General features: G+C 51.2%; 1 protein-coding gene across 1 annotated transcript in view; it reads right to left on the minus strand.

Annotated features, from left to right (window-relative positions):
- LOC130473975 (transducin-like enhancer protein 1) overlaps positions 1-18,965 on the minus strand; it is a 49,150-nt gene extending 30,185 nt beyond the window's left edge. Inside the window, exons 1-5 of the mRNA XM_056845640.1 lie at positions 18,826-18,965; positions 17,028-17,091; positions 15,340-15,384; positions 7,710-7,772; positions 5,751-5,825 (exon numbers count right to left, since the gene is read on the minus strand). Of these exons, the coding sequence (XP_056701618.1) occupies positions 5,751-5,825; positions 7,710-7,772; positions 15,340-15,384; positions 17,028-17,030 (186 nt within the window). The 5' untranslated portion in view covers positions 17,031-17,091; positions 18,826-18,965. The remainder of the gene's footprint in view (positions 1-5,750; positions 5,826-7,709; positions 7,773-15,339; positions 15,385-17,027; positions 17,092-18,825) is intronic.
- Between the last annotated feature and the right edge of the window lie 561 nt (positions 18,966-19,526).

The following is a 19,526-nucleotide window of genomic DNA, read 5'->3' on the forward strand; positions in this document are numbered from 1 at the left end:
TCTGTCGGCTGGAGATCAGCTGAAGTACCAGGAGATCTCCAGCTATTACCTGGAAATTGGCAACCCTAACCAAACGGTAGGTTTCCAGGTCTTGAGGAAGAACCTGAATAAAATGCCCCTGCGGAACAAAGATCAGCAAGGGCGGGGCACGCTTGAAAAGCAAAAATGTCCACAGGATCCGGGCCCTTTCTCACTCAAAGGGGCACGTTCCCGGAGACCGAGAGAGCTGAAATTCGGAAGAGACCTAACGCAAAGCTCCCCGATTACCGGAAGTGTTGGACAGCGAAACACTTGTCATAACTCAGTACGGCCGTGACGCGGGTGAAGAAGCCGGCCGCCGGATGGAAGACAAGCCCATTCGCGGAGCAAAAGGAGCCGGCCTGTGGGCGTTTGGCTGATCCGGTGCCCCGAATCCCATTTGCCTGGCAGGTAGGGCTGCGTGGGTGTGATTTCCAGGAGCCGCCAGAGATGTGCAACATCGCTCCCAGAATACAAAATCAGATGTGCGCTACTGTATGCATCGTAGGAAAGACAATTTGTAAAGGGACAGAGACAGAGACACAGAGAGAGAGAGAGATCTGGAGGAAGCATGGGGCTCTTCTCCAGAACAGACAGGCCCCTTCCATAGCTACTGAAGAAAAAGGGGAACAAAGAAACTCAGCCGAAAAGTCAGAGGAAACCAAAGGGGTTGAGCTAAACACTATCTAATCCAGCAACCAATAAATCTATTTTTATTATACATTGTGCACAATTGTATTTAAAAACACAGGGACTAAAACACCGGCTTCCAAAAAAAGTACAAATCCAGTTACAAATATTACCGACGCGTAACAGTTGTTGTGAGTACATAAAACGACCAAAATCTGACCAAAGGCATTTCAGCCTTTTTACAGGCCTTCCTCAGTGGGCGTACATACACAATTCAACAATACACATACGCACAAAAACTGTACATGGCAAACAAATGTATAGAAGCCTTTTATTCTGTGTGTATGTTAAAATAGTCAGTCCGTGTGCCTTAAAACATGGCTCACCCCTTGGGCATGGCGCCTAGCGTTTCAGGATGTGTATAACGCCGACAAGCGTGAAGAAAAGAATTCTAGGAAGCTTGTATTTTAGGCTTGTATTTTTATATACAATTGTGCACAATATATAATAAAAACAGATGTATTGGTTGTTGCATTAGATGGTGTTTCGCTCAACCCCTGGGGTTTCCCCTTCCACAGCTACGCAAATACAGCACACCGACCCTTCCTGTCTTTGCAGAAATACGCCGGACGGTTTGCAGCACCGGAACTGGGAGGAGAGCCAGAATCCGAGCCGAGCGAGAAATCCTCTCGCCCAGGAAGGGTGGGCTTCTGCCGCTTTCCCTCTCCTCCCCCCTCCCCGTATTTTTAAGTACATGGGTTTTGACAGAGCACCAGAAACTGGGTCAGCTTTCCCTCCCCTGGCCTTTTAAATTAAATATCACCGTTCGGCCTCAAAAAAAAAAGAAAAAGAAAAAGACAGCTTTCAGAGAAGGGAGCCAATCGCTTCTCCTCGTTGGTTAGCCCAATCCGGCTCCCTGCCTGGGTCGTCTTCTGCCTCAACCGCCGGCACCCATTCGTCTTTCAGCGCTTCAAAGTCACCTTCCCCCACCTGCTCTTTCCCCCCCCGCAGTAATTAAATTTGGGAGCACCAGAGTTACAACAGGCCTTGCCGGCCCAGGGGTGCGTTTGCGTCTGAGCACACCTCTGCAGAAGGCTGGGGTTTGCAATCGGGTGCAGAAGTCAGCATACATAAAACCTTTCCACTTTTTTTAAAAAAGTCAAGTTTCTAGCCCTCGTGTTTCCCGAGCTTTTGACTGGGTATGTTTAGCCTGGAGAGGAGAAGACTGAGAGGGGATACGATAACCATCTTCAAGCACTTGAAGGGCTGTCATAGAGAGGAGGGTGCAGAGTTGTTTTCTGTTGCCCCAGAAGGTCAGACCAGAACCAACGAGTTGAAATTAAACCAAAAGAGTTTCCATCTAGACATTAGGAAGAATTTCCTAACAGTTAGAGCGGTTCCTCAGTGGAAAAGGCCTCCTCGGGAGGTGGTGGGCTTTCCTTCCCTGGAGGTTTTTAAGCAGAGGCTAAATGGCCATCTGTCAGCAATGCTGATTCTATGACCCTGGGAAGGTGATGAGAGGGAAGGCATCTTGACCATCTTCTGGGCCATAGAGTAGGGGTCTCTGGGGGTGTGGGGGGAAGGTAGTTGTGAATTTCCTGCCTTGTGCAGGGGATTGGACTAGATGACCCTGGTGGCCCCTTCTAACTCTATGACTCTATTCTCCTTTTCTCCTGCATTATATCTGGAGGCACATTTTACTCTGCTCCCCCACTTTCCGGGGGTTCAAGAGTTCAGAATTACCCATCCTCAGTAAATAAACCACCTTCATGTTTCTACAGGACTCCCTCTTTAGGGCCTGCTTCTCGACGGGAAGGAAAGAAGCAAACCCAGACCAGCAACTCATGCATAGATGCAACAGGCAGCTTCCTCAGTAGGTGCATACTTTGGGTTCCCAGGAATCTTTGAACAATCTTTAACTATCCTGCTGGTTTCTTTCTGTTGGTACGCTGACAGAGATCTCATGGTACCACGTCCTGCCCCTCAGATAGGGTGTTTTGGCTACCTCCCCCCCAAAAAATCACTCGAGTCTATCACCTAAAAAGCCCTAAAACAGGGGTGTCGAACTCAATTGCTATGAGGGCCGGACTTGACGTGTCACTTGGTCGGGTCAGGCCATGCCTCGCCAGCCCAGATCGAGAATGGGGGCGGGCGGGCGGGGGGGCTGCCTCATGGGCCAGATAACAGCTCTCAAGGGGCCAGATCCTGTGGGTGGGGTTTGACACCCCTGCCCAAAAAGTTCTAGGACCAGTACAGCTCAAAGAAGAAGGAGTTGGTTTTTATATGCCAACTTTCTCTACCACTTAAGGAAAAATCAGACCGGCTTACAATCCCCTTCCCTGTGAGGTAGGTGGGGCTGAAAGAGCTGTGACTAGCCCAAGGTCACCCAGCTGGCTCCATATGGAGGAGTGGGGAATCCAACCCGGTTCTCCAGATTAGCGTCCACTGTCAACAGACACCTTGTGAGGTAGGTGGGGCTGAGAGAGCTGTGACTAGCCCAAGGTCACCCAGCTGGCTCCATGTGGAGGAGTGGGGAATCCAACCCGGTTCTCCAGATTAGCGTCCACCGTCAACAGACACCTTGTGAGGCAGGTGGGGCTGAGAGAGCTGTGACTAGCCCAAGGTCACCCAGCTGGCTCCATGTGGAGGAGTGGGGAATCCAACCCGGTTCTCCAGATTAGTGTCCACCGTCAACAGACACCTTGTGAGGTAGGCGGGGCTGAGAGAGCTGTGACTAGCCCAAGGTCACCCAGCTGGCTCCATGTGGAGCAGTGGGGAATCCAACCCGGTTCTCCAGATTAGCGTCCACCGCCAAAGAGCCCCTCCGCAGCACAGGCAGCCTCTAGCTCTGTGCGAATATTCTGAATTCCCCTCCGTCCAACCGGCTGCAGCCTGCAGCTTCCGCCAAACACCGCCGCAAGGGTCTCCCGTGGACACAGGACTCGTAGCCCACAGCACGCCGCGTTTGGTTCCCAACACTGTGCTGTGGGTCTCCAGCCCCGACCTCCCCCTTCCCCGGCTCGCCGCGCTAAATCCAATTACGCGCTGCCATTCTGGTCACATCCCTCCGCTCAGAGGTTTCTCTAATCCGCTCATTAAGCGCGGTTACAGCCACCGCCGGCAATACACCCATTTCCTTCCTTCCGCGGCTTCCAACTTGAGCCACGCTGGGCTTTTCAGAGAAGTCTGGGAAGAGGCCATTCTGGAAATAAGGGCCTCAAACACCGAGAAACGGGCTGCCCGTGCCCCCTATGCCCTCCCCAAGCGGTAATTCCACAGCACTCAGGACAGTAGAGAACTGGTGGACACCCCAAGAAGGAAGGAAGGAAGGAAGGAAGGAAGGAAGGAAGGAAGGAAGGAAGGAAGGAAGGAAGGAAGGAAGGAAGGAAGGAAGGAAGGAAGGAAGGAGTTGATTTTTATATGCCGACTTTCTCAACCACTTAAGGAAGAATCAAACTGGCTTACAATCACCTTCCCTTCCCCTCCCCACAACAGACACCCTGTGAGGTCGGTGGGGCTGAGAGAGCTCTAAGAGAGCTGTGACTAGCCCAAGGTTACCTAGCAGGCTTCATGTGGAGGAGTGGGGAATCGAACCCGGTTCTCCAGATTAGAGTCCACTGCTCATGAGGAGGACTGAGAAATCGAAGCCGGTTCTCCAGATTACAGTTTGCAGCTCATGTGGAGGAGTGGGGAATCAAACCCGGTTCTCCAGATTAGAGTCCGCTGCCCATGTAGAGGAGTGGGGAATAAAATCTGGTGCTCCAGATTAGAGTCCGCTGCCCATGTGGAAGAGTGGGGAAGCAAACCCGGTTGTCCAGATTAGAGTCTGCAGCTCACATGAAGGAGTGGGGAATTGAAAACGGTTCTCCAGATTAGAGTCCGCCGCTCATGTGGAGGAGGAATCGAACCCGGTTCTCCAGATTAGAGACTGCTGCCCATGTAGAGGAGTGGGGAATCAAACCCGGTCCTCCAGATTAGAGTCTGCAGCTCATGTGGAGGAGTGGGGAACTGAACCCGGTTCTCCAGATTAGCCTCAACCGCTCGCGTGGAGGAGTGGGGAATCAAACCCGGTTCTCCAGATTAGAGTCCACCACTCCAAACCACCGCTCTTAACCATTACACCACGTTGGCTCTCAAGAGCCAAGACACGCCAACTATCCAATCGGAAAAAGGGGCCATCAGTACATTTCCCTCTTGAAGATGGTGAGGGGAGAGGTATGACGAACACCTCCCGTTGGTGAACTAGATTCGAGTCCAATGGCACTTTAGTGACCAGCAAGATTTTCGGGATAAAAAGCTTTCGACAGGCAAGACAGACAAAAGACTCTCAAAAGTTCATTCCCCAAAAATCTCAGTTGTCGCTAAGGTGCTAATGGACTCGAATCTAGCTGTTCTACCACGGACCAACATGGCTGCGCTCAGAAACTATCTCCAATTGTCGAAGGTACTTCTGCATAACCTGGACAGCTGAAATTTGGTACACGCAATGTGCAAGAAGGAGCAACAATTAAAAAAACCGAGCAGTTTGATATTCGGCAGCTTGCCTTCAGCGAGTCAGATCGCTGGCTGCAAGTCCTGACCCAACTGCATGTAGGGTTGCCAGCTCCGGGTTGGGAAATACCAGGAGGTTCTTGGGGCGCAGCCTGGGGAGGGTGGGATTTGGGCAGGGGAAGGACTTCAACGCCATAGAGCCCAATTGCCAAAGCGGCCATTTTCTCCAGGGGAACAGATCTCTATCGGATGGAGATCAGTTGTAATAGCAGATCTCCGGCTAGTACCTGGAGGTTGGCAACCTTAATTGCATGTTTCCTGGATCCTTTCCGCTAGGCATCTGGGATCCCATCCCCTCAGCCACAGCCAAGAGCTCAGCGGGAATTGCTGGGAGAATTAAGATGCCAGAAGGCCAAAGGGCCCTTCGGGGCCTAAGCAGACGGAACATGGAACTAGGCGCGTCAAGAACAGCCCAGGCCCAGATTTCGGGCCGATGAGAACCCAAAGGAGACTGCACCTGCCGTTGCGCCCCCCCCTATCAGAAAGGATGACCAAGAGGATCCATCAACAGCATGGGATTCGGGGGGGGGGGAGGGAAGGGGTCCACATACCCCAATTGCCATGTTCAGTTCTGCCATAGTCACCTGCTTGGCCCGCTCCACGGCTTGAACCACCTGCTGTTGATGCTGCGAGGGGTTAAAGGAAAAGAGAAGAAGACACTCAAGTCAGCAGAGAGACGAAACTGGACACGCATGAAGCTGCCTTCTACTGAAGCAGACCCTGGGTCCATCAAAGTCAGTACTGTCTACTCAGACCGGCAGCGGCTCTCCGGGGTCTCAGGTGGGGGTCCTTCGCATCCCCTACTTGCCTGGTCCCTTTAATTGGAGATGCCGGGGATTGAACCTGGGACCTTCTGCATGCCAAGCAGATGTTCTACCACTGAGCCACAGTCCATCTCCCATGGAGAAAAACTGAAAACAGCCATGCCTGCCTGGTCCCTCCTGCATCACAGAGAGGACCGATTCTTACCCCCCCCCCCGGACATCACCCCTTATCCAATGCTCACGTCAGCTTTACCCACACCAACCTCCTTGCCCCTATTTCCAAAGGCATGCTCTCCCAACGTTAGGCCCTTGCCTATTCCCCACCAGAATGCCCCCGTCCCTCTTGAAAACCCGCTTCTCCTCTGGCTTAAGCCCCTTATCCTGTTTACCCCGGCCCCTGCTCTTTCTTCTCTCGAAAAAGCAGATTTCAGGCTCCGTGGGGGCCCAGAGAAGTCTCCGGGGCTTCTCTCAGCCGCCAAACTGAAGGTGCACAATCATCTATAATTGAATCTGAATCCTAACGTTTGGCCGCAACGCAGCGTGACCAACAGCAGAATGCTCCTCGAGGGACCAGGGCATCTGTTCGGTGGGCGGAGGGTCCCAGGTTCCATCCCCGGCATCTCCAGTTGAAAGGATGAGGCGGTAGGTGATGGGAAAGGCCTCTGCCTGAGACCCTGGAAAGTTGCTGCCAGTCAGAGCAGGCAATACTGACTTTGGCCATTTATGCATGGGAGGTTTTGCCTTGGATTTGACGCACATTTTCCCCATCCGAATTCTCAAAACTCTGCATGGGAGGAGAGCCAGCATGGTGTAGTGGTTAAGAGTGGTGGTTTGGAGCGGTGGATTCTGGTCTGGAGATCCGGGTTTGATTCCCCACTCCTCCACATGAGCGGTGGAGTCTGATCTGGTGAGATGGATTTGTTTCCCCACTTCTACTCATGAAGCCGGCTGGGTGACCTTGGGCTAGTCACACTCTCTCAGCCCCACCTACCTCACAGGGTGTCTGCTGTGGGGAGGGGAAGGGAAGGTGATTGTAAGCCGGTTTGAGCCTCCCTTAAGTGGTAGAGAAAGTCCGCATATAAAAACCAACTCTTCTTTTTCTTCTTCTATTGTTAAATTATGAGAATTTAGATGGGGACAATGTGCATCTAAAGAGTGGCAAATCCAAGGCAAAACCTCCCATGCGTAAATGGCCTCGGATGGACCAAGGATCTGATTCCTTAGAAGGCAGCTTCAAGTCAGCAGGCTTGAAAGGGGAGGTGGCGAAAGGCAAATAGGAGCAGGCTTTCCAGGAATCACCAGGGCTTGCCCCCAACACTTAGCCCACACGCCTGGGACGTTGCTGCTTCAAACAAATGCTTTCTCTTTTCCCTCTTGGCTGCTCCCTCTCCCCACAAAGCCCCCTCCCTGTCTGTTAAACCTCCCAACCGTCAGAAGGGCCATCTTTCAGGCAGTAAAAACATCCCAACGTGTATACGGTACACAGCTGTAGTGGATTGGGGAGGGGGGGCAGAGCTTGTAACTAGGGTTGCCAACCTCCAGGTAACAGCTGGAGATCTCCTGCTATTACAACTGAGCTCCAGCCGATAGAGACCAGTTCCCCAGGAGGAAATGGCCCCTTTGGCAACTGGACTCTATGGCATTGAAGCCCCTCCCCTCCCCAAACCCCACCCTTCTCAAGCTCCGCCCCCAAAACCTCCTGCCGGTGGCGAAGAGGGACCAGGCAACCCTACTGGTAACACCCACCTCTTGGGAAAGGAAGGGGATGAGTTGAGCACAGATCACGTTGAGACGCTTGGCGATCTCCGTCTGCAGGGTGAGGAGGGAAGACAGGAAAAAAAGAAAATCATCACAAAAGCCCCCCCCCCCCAGATCCGGACTTGCTCGCCTGGCAGAAGACCATGCAGCTGGGGAAGAGGGGCTTTTCACCCTGCCCCACCCCCCAGAGAGTCACGGCCGGGGGCAGCAGGTAACTCCAAGGTGCAGCAGAAAAACAGCCCCCGACTTCATTTGGGCCGCTTTCGAACTATAAATAAATTTATTTAATACAGTCCAAGACCAATAAAAATAGAATCAATATAATAATTCAAACTTCCAGTGTATCAAATAACGTACGAGAAGAAACATTTCAAATGATAAATTCACAGAATTATACAGTGTCTTTATAAAAATTATAGCTAAAAAGCCTATGTATGGCTTACCCAAGTTTTCCTAGTCTTGTAAGCTAAAAATTATAGCTAAAAAGCCTATTTGTGGCTTACCCAGGTTTTCCTAGTCTTATAGGCTATCCATCCAAATTTACCGACTTTCAAAGTGATCTCTTTTGAGCGATTTTTATTTCCCCAGGGATCTCACGGGTCTCCCTCTCCCCATTTTGTCCTCACAACAGCCATGCGAGGTAGGTTAGGCGGAAAGAGAAGAACTGGACCTAAGTACCTCAAGAAAGTTTCGCGGCAAAGTAGGGATCTGAACCCAGGTCTCCCAGCACTAACCTTACAACTAAAAACATCCACATCTCCAATCTGTTTTTCCAATCTCTAATTCACATGCCAGTGGGAGGGCATGTACGTGTGGGGGGACACATTCTTGTAGGTCTTATAACCCATTGTCCTGTTCCTTTAAACGTCCCCCCCTCACTACCATCCTTAATCTTTGGCAGGCCCCTTTAAGAAGAGGTACAATGGCAGCACTGGATAACAAAGGATGTCTGAGCATACACAAAGTCCCATCACCAGCAGGGGCCAAGTTTTTCTGCTGCAGGGGAACCAGTGTCAGACCTCGGGCCAGCCTCTCCCTCTCAGACTAACCCACCTCGCAGGGCTGTTGCGAGGATAAAGCCAGGGAAGGGAGAACCACACCCATGTGCATCTAAATGGCAAAGGGGAAGGGCCGTGGCTCAGTGGCAGAGCCTCTGCTTGGCATGCAGAAGGTCCCAGGTTCAGTCCCCGGCACCTCCAGTTAAAGGGACCAGGCAAGTAGGTGATGTGAAAGACTTCTGCCTGAGAGCCTGGAGAGCCATGGAGAGGTGCCGTGGCTCAGTGGCAGAGCCTCTGCTTGGCATGCAAAAGGACCCAGGTTCAATCCCCGGCACCTCCAGTTAAAGGGACTAGGCAGGTAGGTGATGTGAAAGACCCCTGCCTGAGACCCTGGAGAGCCGCTGCTGGTCTGAGTAGTCAGTACTGACTTTGATGGACCGATGGTCTGATTCAGTATAAGGCAGCTTCATGTGTTCGTTCATGTGTTCACTCCCCTGAGCTCCTGGAGAAAGGGTGGGATTTTTTTTCTAAGTGTTTGCCTAATTTCCATCCCAGGGAAGGGATCGAGCCACGCTTGCAACGGAGGGGTGTGTGCATGTGCGCCGCGATTAGTATTCCAACCGTGACATTAGAAAAGCATCAGTTTTTTTCCAGTTTTGGAAATTAAGCATCTCGCACGGAGACCAAAAAGGATCTAGAAAAGGGGGGGTTAAAAAAAAAAGAGAGAGAGAAGAGGGGAAAAAGCAGGGATGGGCAAATGGCGTGCACGGAATTGGCGGCAGGTAGTTGCTGGGAAAGATTTAATTCTCTCCCGGGGCCTGCGGTAATGGATTCTCCTTTCTAATGCACTGATGGGCAGCCCGGCTCCTGGGGGAAGCGTGGCCTCCAATTCACTCGGCCTCGTTAATGTTCAATTTAGTGGCACTTTAACGCTGGCGGTATGAAAAATGATCAGGCCCGGCTCACCGGGTTTCCCCTCCCCAACCTCCTTTCCTTTCCTGTGCAGGGTGGGGAGGAGAAGAAAAGGGAACACAGAGGCGCAGACGAGCCAGCCGGCCCCTCTGCCTGCGGAGGGGATCTTGTTTTCCAAAAGCCACGGTGAAAACTGCTGCTGCTGAAAACCATTCTGGTCCCAGGCACCTTCCCCATCGTTGTGGGTTTTTTTTTTAACCTTCTTAGGGCATTTCTGTGCCCCCCCTCCAATTTCATCATCGCACTGAATAACGGAGAACACCTATTAAAAATTGCAGATTATACATTTACAGACAGGGTTGCCCGCCTCCAAATTGTGGCTGGAGATCCCCTGCTATTACAACCGATCTCCAGCCGACAGAGATCAGCTCACCTGGAGAAAATGGCCGCTTTGGGAGGTGGAATCTCATGAACACATGAAGCTGCCTTATCCTGAATCAGACCCCACCTTGGTCCATCAAAGTCAGTATTGTCTACTCAGACCAGCAGCGGCTCTCCAGGGTCTCAGCCAGAGGTCTTTCACATCACCTACTTGCCTGGAGACGCTGGGGATTGAACCGGGGACCTTCTGCAATGCCAAGCAGATGCTCTGCCACTGAGTCACAGCCCCTCCCCAACCTATGGCATTATAACCCATTGAAGAAGAAGAAGAGTTGGTTTTTATACGCCGACTTTCTCTACCACTTAAGGATGAATCAAATCGGCTTACAACCACCTTCCCTTCCCCTCCCCACAATAGACACCCTGTGAGGTAGGTGGGCCTACGAGAGTGTGACTAGCCCAAGGTTACCCAACTGGCTTCATGTGGTGGAGCGGGGAAACAAATCCAGCTCACCAGATTAGAGTCAGCCGCTCAGGTGGAGGAGTGGGGAATCAAACCCGGTTCTCCAGATTAGAGTCCACTGCTCCAAACCACCTCTCTTAACCACTACACCATTCCTGAGTAGCTGCAATGTATTTCCCACCCAAGAGAACGAGCTGGGGTCCAGGAAATTCCAACTTTCAACCCTGCTACAACCTAGCCAGATGACGCGGGCCAAACCATTGTCTCTTAGGTTCCACCTAAAACACTGCCCTACTTTACAGGGCTGGTGTAAGACCAGAAACCCTTCCATCACTCTGGGATGTGCCCTTATGTTGCCAACACATAGGGAAGACCAGGAGGTCTCCTAGAATTATAGTGAATCTCCAGATGACTACCAAGATGAGTTCCCCTGGAGAAAATGGCTATTTTGGAGGGCAGGGTCTATGGGATTGTACCTGGCTGAGGTCCCTCCCCAAACCCCAACCCTGGCGTCAACACCCTTTGGTCGTGCCTGGGAAGCGCCTTCCCGCCCCGAAACCCCCTTCTCAGCAAGATCAGTATTGTTTAAGCACTCGGTCTGGGGATCCAGAGTTTTAAAAGAAAAAGCTGCGTTAAGAACACGGAGTAAAACAAACAACATAAAATGCCAAGTATTTAATAGCTATACAAACGCCGTGCCTTATTATTACTAATTATTATTATTAACGATTACTTAGCATTGTAAGGACGGGCGGCTGGCACAAAGGGAGGGAGGTTGAGGCTCCAGAACCTCTCAAATATGGAAAATAAAAATTAAAAACATCAAAACTGGGCTGGGGGGAGAGGAATTTGGGGAGGGGCCGTGGCTCAGAGGTAGAGCATCTGCTTGGCCTGCAGAAGGTCCCAGGTTCAGTCCCCGGCATCTCCAGTTAAAGGGACTAGGCAGGTAGGTGATGTGAAAGACCTCTTTCTGCCTGAGACCCTAGAGAGCCGCTGCCGGTCTGAGCAGACAATATGGACTTTGATGGGCCGAGGGTCTGATTCAGTAGAAGGCAGCTTCCGTGGGTCAGTGGGAGAGCCTCTGCTTGGCATGCAGAAGGTCCCAGGTTCAATCCCCAGTGGCATCTCCAGTTGAAGGGACCAGGCAAGCAGGTGATGTGAAAGACCCCTGCCTGAGCCCCTGGAGAGCCGCTGCCAATCTGAGCAGACAATACTGACTTTGATGGACCAGGGGCCTGATTCTGTAGAAGGCAGCTTCAGGTGTTCATGTCTTCACAAGCAAGGTGTGCCCTGCCTTGACCACCAAGCGGGTTGATTCCTCCTTGGGTTAACTGTGATCTACGTATGGGTAATAAACCATGCAATGGGGAAAGAGTGGGGCAACTATCAAAAAAGCCTGGGGGGAGGGAGGGCCTAATCCCGGGGGAGGGGGGCTCCATCCGGGCCCCAAGAGGAAGGCTGGGGGAGCAAAGGATCCATCAGCGTGCCAATGTGATAACACCCCCCCCAGGCTCCGGCTGCAGCAGCGGCTCCTATTTGTCACGCTGGGGGGGCCTTTGGAGGGCAGAGTTATGAGCTCTCGTTAAAAAGGAAGGGGGGGAGAAGGAGCCAAGCGCAGACAGCCGGCTGGCAGCCGGCCAGCAGCACCTGAAGCCGGCAGTAAATCCAGCCGTCTGCGCAGCTGGAGGAGAGGAGCCGCGGCTGGCAAAGCCCACAAAGGAGCCGAGGAAAGGAAAAAACCGCCCAGAGGTGGAGGGACGGGCCGAAGCCGATTTGGTCCCCCACCCAGGCTGTCCCTCGCCGCAGACAGAAAAGGACGGCGTTGCTAGAGTGGACTAGATGTCCGGCCAGCCCAGTGACCTGTTTCCAGCCGGGGCGAGTCTGGATGCCTCTAGGTGGCTCCTAAAGAGGGGAGGAAGGCGACAGGCCCTAATGGTGGGAAACAGGGTTGCCAACCTCCAGGTGGGAAGAAGAGAAAATCGGGATTTTCATCTGTTACTTCACTTGATCTATGTTTAATTTGTTTGTTTAAGAGTACTCTCTGGCATATCGGAGAGAATGTAAAGTGTTGTTTTGGTGTAGTTCTGTTTGGGTAAGATAAGACACGATTATTATCAGCGGGCATAAACTAAAGGAATCGTCGGTCGCTTGGGTTTGTTTAATTTTTGATGTTTATTTGGGGCCATTTGTGCTGTTGTTTTGTTTGCTAGGTATTAGTGCTTCAGCATATTGTTTTTCGGTTTTTCTTTTTTTCCTGCTGTAAGCCTCCAGGTGGGGCCTGGAGATCTCCCTGGGATTACTTCTTGACTGCAAAGATCAGTTCCCCCGTGGAGAAAATGGCTGCTTTGGGGTGGGTGGGCTCCATGACATCACATCCCTGCGGAGGTCCTCCGCGGACCCCACCCCCGAATCTCCAGGAGTTTCCCAGTCTGGAGGTAGCAACCCAACTGGTCTCTATGGAATCCTATCCAAGTGAGGGATGCTCTAGGCTTATCCTGTATTGTGCAGGGGGTTGGACTAGATGGTCTGTCCGGCCCCTTCCAACTCTATGATTCGATGAGGTCTCTGCCCCCACCAGGTTCCACCTCCAAATCTCCAGACTGGGTATGATGCCATAGAGCCCAATCGCTCCCATTTTCCCTTGGGGAACTGGTCTCAGAAGCCTGGTGGGCAGGGATTCTGGGAGATCTCCAGGCCCCTCCTGGAGGCTGGCAACTCTACCCCCTCCTCCCTCCACTTGCTGCTATAGCATTCAGAGGTAGATTGCCTTTGGACATGGCAGAGGTTGCAGTAACCACATGAGAGTCAGTGTGGTATAGTGGTTAAGAGCGGCGGACTCTAATCTGGAGAGCCGGGTTCGATTCCCCACTCCTCCACATGAAGCCCGCTGGGTGACCTTGGGCCAGTCACAGTCCTCTCCGACCTCTCTCAGCCCCACCTACCTCCCAAGGTGTCTGTTGTGGGGAGAGGAAGGGAAGGCGACTGCAAGCCGGTTTGATTCTCAATCGGCATATAAAAAACCAACTCTTCTTCTGAGTCAGACGCAGAAATCCTAAATCCAAAACCTTTTCTTAGGGACAATCAAAATAGCACCAAACCTGGTCCGAGCTTCCAAGTTCTCAAGAAGTCTTCGTCAGGCTGGAGGGGTGGGGGGACACCAGAGGAAAAAAGACCTCACAATCAGGCCCGAGACACCTTTACCGTCCCTCCCCCATATTTTAAAATCATCCAACCTGGAGAACCTGAGAGCTCAGCGATCGGCACGCGCCGGTTTGGTTGATCCCAATAAAGGCTGCTACGTGACTTTGGCTTTTGAGACAGCAGCCCCATCGATCTACCGCGGCCACAGAGAGACGGCTAAACCAGGATATGATAGATTTTTATTTCGGATTTGGTCTATTGGCAATTCAGTCATTTCCTTCTATTTTTATGCGGTAAGCCGACCCGAGGAGGTTTACTGGAAAAGCGGCCTGTGCGTTCTCCAAACGGGGAAAAATATATCTGAGATTCTGCACACGGGAGGGGGGGATTTAATTATTTTCCCTTCCTCGCTGAAGAAGCGACAGCAGTGAGGGGGAATGTTAGCCTGCGAGCCCTGCAGGTAGGCGTAGGTTGCCAGCCTCCAGGTGGGTCCTGGAGATCTCCCAGAATTACAGCTGATCTTCAGACGACAGAAATCAGTTCTCCTGGAACAGAACTGCTGCTTTGGAGTGTGGACTCTAGGGCATTATATACCACTGAGGTCCAATGAAACCAACTGCATCCACTCACAACTACCACTTTCCTCCTCTCTCCCCACTTGTCCAAATTTAGACCCCCGAGGTTCTCTGGGGAGGGACCTCTCTTCTGGCGCTCAGGCTGAAAAGCTGCATAAATGGGAGGTTTATTTATTTCATTTATACTCCACTTTTATCCCAGACCCATCAAGTCCAGCGGTCAGTTCACACAGTGGCCAACCAGGTGCCTCCGGGAAGCCCACAAGCAACACGACTGCAGCAGCATTATCCTGCCTGTGTTCCAAAGCACCTCATATAATAGGCATGCTCCTCTGATCCTGGAGGGAATAGGTATGCATCATGGCTAGTATTCATTTTGGCTAGTAGCCATGGATATAAGAACATAAGAAAGGCCATGCTGGATCAGACCCAGGCCCATCAAGTCCAGCAGTCTGGTCACACAGTGGCCAACCAGGTGCCTCCAGGAAGCTCACAAGGAAGACGACTGTAGCATTATCTTGCCCATGTTCCAAAGCACATAATACAATGGGCCTGCTCCTCTGATCCCGGAGAGAATAGGTATGCATCATGACTAGTATCCATTTTTACTAGCAGCCATGGATACCCCTCTCCTCCATGAATATGTCCACTCCCCTCTTAAAGCCTTCCATATTGGCAGCCATCACCACATCCTGGGGCAGGGAGTTCCACAATTTAACTATGTGTTGTGTGAAGAAATACTTCCTTTTATCTGTATTGAATCTCTCACCCTCCAGCTTCAGCAGATGACCCTGCGTTCCAGTATTATGAGAGAGGGAGAAAAGCTTCTTCCTGTCCACTGTCTCCATACCATGCATAATTTTATAGACCTCTATCATGTCTCCCCTTAACCGCCTTCTTTCCAAGCCAAACAGCCCACCTCGTCATTTTATCCTCAAAACCACCTTAACAGGTAGGTCAGGCTGAGACGGCGTGCCTGGCCCAAGATCACCCAGCAAGCTTCCATGGCAAGAGTGGTAATTCGAACCCGGGTCTTCCAGATCCCACTCGGACACTCTAACCACTATACCATACAGGCTCTTAGTGCCAGCGTATTATGGTAATTAATCCCAAATCTTAGAACCCTTCAAAATATTCCTCGTACTCACCTGTTTGTGCATTTCGATGTTCAGGCCGTAGGACATTTCATAATACTGCAAGACAAAGACAAGAAAAAGAGGTTTTTTTAAAAAAAGACACAGCCGGGGGCAGGAATCTTAACCCTAATTATCTGGGGGTCGCCAGAACTGACTGCCCGGCCCTAGTAATCAGGGAAACCCTATTCCCGCTCTCGCCAAAGTTGGAACCAAATTAAATCCCAGCACCCGTTTTCTGATGCCAGAACAGAGGCTAAGAACACACCAAGTTAAAAAGAAAGCGCAAGGGTACCTCTGAGGATAACAAGAGTGCTTTCCCCTCCCCACTGAATATAACCCACCCACATGTCTTAATGGGGTAGGCTGAGTGTTGGATTGGGCCTGAAACCCCCCCCCAAGTGCTTCTCTTCCTCAGGTATTAGTCACCACTACCCCCAAAACCGGAAAAACCCTGAAGCAACACACATCTGGGTAAAAGCAGACAGTTCTTGGGGCCGTGGCTCAGTGGTAGAGCATCTGCTTGGCATGCAGAAGGTCCCAGGTTCAATCCCCAGCATCTCCACTTAAAGGGACCAGGCAAGTAGGTGATGTGAAAAACCTCTGCCTGAGACCCCAGAGAGCCGCTGCTGGTCTGAGTAGACAATACTGACTTGGATGGACCAAGGGGGGTCTGATTCAGTATAAGGCAGCTTCATGTGTTGTTCATGTGTGTTCACAGTGGCCAAGAAACCCAGAACTGATTAGCAAGGCCAGAGGGTTAATGGCAGATGATACTTGGTCGGCGCCTTTGGAGTCATTAGGAGAACACAGCCAACACCTCCTTTCCATACACAGATGCTTGAATACAGGGAAGGAGGAAACTGGCACAAACTGGCACCCTGCTCCCTTGCTTGTGAATTCATACAAGGCTTTGGCTTTCATTATAGCAGTTGTTCCCAAAGTGGGCAGTACCACCCCCTGGGGGGCGGTGGGATTACCTAGGGGGGCACCAAGAGGCAAGGGAGCAGCAGTGGGGGGGCACTAGAGGTCGGCCCCTTCAACTGTGTTGTTCACTAATTTACAATAGATCAAGCTTCAGCACCATGCTGGCAAATCTGGTGGAAACTATCGGAATTTCCCCCCCCCCAAGACTTTGAAGAGCTGGTACCACTGGATCCAACTTCATCAGTTTTGTTGAATAAATTTCAGCTAAAAAATTTTTAGTTTGATTTTGAATAGATGTGCAATTAATTGTTACTGTTTTGAAATTTTATTATTATCTTCTTCAGTGCATTACGCAAACCCCTATTCTGAATAATGCTTTTTATAGGGTAGGGTAGTGGGGGGAGTGGTTGAGTCTGTGGAATCAAGGGGGCGGTGGCCCAAAAAGTTTGGGAACTGCTGCGTTATATTAAAAAGAACGGGAAGCGAAACGGGCATCTGTGCCGGTTCCACCAAACTTTGGCTTTCTGCTCCTTCGGCTCCACGGGGCCCCCTCCCTCGTAACCCCCCACCCCCGGAGGAAACAGCTCCATCGGAAAGCTACTGGCGCGGGGATTATCACCTGAGCAGGCCGGCTGGCTCGGTTGCCAAGCCGGGACGCAGCAGGCCCAGGGCACCGTGAAAGGGAAGCCAGAAACGTCGGCCGGCTTGGCCCGGGGTCACTGCTGACGCCTCCCCCCTTTCTCCCCCCCCCCAAAAGCCCCAGGTGGGCCGCTCACCATGACATAATGCCGCTGGATTTCCGTCTTTTCCGTCGCCAGCTTTTCGCATTCGAGCTTCAAGCTGTAAAAATAGAACAGGGAGGGCAGCGGAAGCCCAGCACGCTCCTTGTACACAACAGCATAAAACACACAGAGACACACACACACTGCACAAGGCTTCGCGGCCAATTTGCACAACCGAAACCTCGGGACAAGTCTCCGGGGCGTTGTTAAGGAGTTTAGGTTCTCCTTTCTCTGCTTTATCTTCACAACAGCCCTGTGAGGGGCTATTAAGCAGAGAGAAAGTGACCGGCCCAAGGTCCCCCAGTGAACTTTGTGATGGAGGGAGGATTTGAACCCAGGTCTCCAGCAAAAATCACTACACTACTTGTTCATTTTCCATTGGGAGAATTTTTTTCCATTCATTTGTGGGAAGCCAGTAGATAAAAGTTATTTTTATAACCCATTATTGATTTAATATATTTTTATCCCACCCTCCTCAGAAGAGATAAGGGTGGTATACACTATTCTCCCCCCATTTTATCTTCACCACAACACTGTGAGGTAGGTGAGGCTAACCCAAGGGCACTCTGCCAGGGAAGCTCACGGAGCAGGGATCTGAACCACCGTCTCCCAGATCCTAGCCTGACACCTAACCACTACACCATGCTGCCAATTTGCATAGTCTATGCTGTTAGAGGTGCAGAAGAGAGCATTCAACCCAGACCCTCCACATCTAATCACTTGTAGTCAACCCAGCTTCACCACCAGGGACTGCCCGAATATTACTGCTATCACGCCCTCCCATCTGCCTGGCAGTACAAGAACAGCAGGTCCCTGCCCCAAGGAGACCCAGTCTACAATTTGCTGTCAAGATAGCCAAGAGAGGGGAGGGAAACGGAGGCAGGGATGAAGCACAGGAAGAATCTACGCAGTACATTTTTAGCCTGCTGCTCCTCTCAGAAGCTCAGAGAGATTTACACGGCTCTCCCGTCGCCACCGTCCTCACAACAATCCAGCAAGGTAGGTTTAGGCTGTGAGAAAGCAACTGGCCCAAAGTCACTAGGCTGGCTTCACTGGCTGTGTGGGGATTTGAACCCAGGTCTCCCACATTCTAATTCAACACTCTAGCCCATTGTATTCCACTGGGTCATGAGACCCCTAAAGACCCCTTGAATCAGTAAGTTCTAAAGACACACCATTTACATCCTGCCTGGCTACTCAAAGCAGCTTCTAAATTGCATTAGTAATAGTAGTAGTAGTAGTAGTAGTAGTAGTAGTAAAATGAATGAGGCACACAGCTTCCGTCCTTGAGAATGCTTTGGAGAAGATAATCCGTCGAGGTAAGGGGTTTAGGGCAGGGCGAAACACTGGAGAGCTAGACAGGAGCACAGACGAGGCTGCCTGCTGCTTCTCTGCATGAGTCACTGCTCCGGTTTGCTTCCAACCAGCTTCCATTTGGGACTGGTAGATTCTTCGGCATATCTATGCTGGGCGTGACAGAACAACCCAAATGCCCCCCACACAGAGGTGTCGCAGAACTATCCTCTGAGGAGGCTTCCCGCTGTGTCTCTGCAAGTCATTATATCTGTCTAGTTGGGAGGCATCTCCAAATCAGGGACTAATGCAGGAAGCCGGATCTTCCAGGTTGTACCGCTTCCCCCTCTGATCCACATTCAGAACCAGGAACGGATCATACCACACACTTTAATTCAGAAACAAATTGGCACCTCCAATCAGGTCTTGGGGGGGGGGCAGATCTTTTAAATGGGCACAAGAACAAGGGCCGTTAAACAACAAAAAAGGTATCTTTTACCTGTGGTACTGGTTCTGCAGGAACTGAAATTCTTCTTTGATGCGATCCAGGATCTCCGGGTATGTCAGTTTCAGGGACTGAGGGGTGGTTGAAACTACGCTGGCGGCCGCAGCAGCAACAGCTGCCGCGGCGGTGGCAACAGGTGGAGCCTGCAGGTGACCCTGGGAGAGACAGCGCCAATCACCACCCAAACCAGATAGTGGTCTCCCATCCCATCTTTTCCACTGTAAGACCACTTACACCGAGGTCTATCAAAACCCAATTAAACTAACAAAGCAAGCTACAAATCAATTATAAATATATATAAAGAAACAGAAAGGGGGGTTATATATACTGTCCCTTATATTACTGTTCCTCTCCAGCTGTGATAGGCCTTGCATTTATTTTGTTCAAAATAAATCTTTCTCACCGTACCAAAGTCTAGCTTAGGATCTTCTATGTACTGATAGGTTTTGAACTTGTTTATCTCAGGAAGCCCTTTTGCGTTACTTTGAACATCTCTAAGAATAAGGCATACTCCAAGTTTGATGGAAAGGGATGATTTTAAAAGCAGCCTTTGCGCTCTTAAGCAAAGCTACCCCCCCCTATTTCCCACCTACCCAAAACTACACCAAGGGTTTGTGACATGGGTTTAAATTACAGGTGGAAACTGGCTGGATATTAGGAAAAAGTTTTTTACAGTAAGAGTTTTTCGACAGTGG

The sequence above is a fragment of the Euleptes europaea genome, chromosome 2, assembly GCF_029931775.1.
Source record: "Euleptes europaea isolate rEulEur1 chromosome 2, rEulEur1.hap1, whole genome shotgun sequence".
Classification (NCBI taxonomy): Eukaryota; Metazoa; Chordata; class Lepidosauria; order Squamata; family Sphaerodactylidae; genus Euleptes; species Euleptes europaea.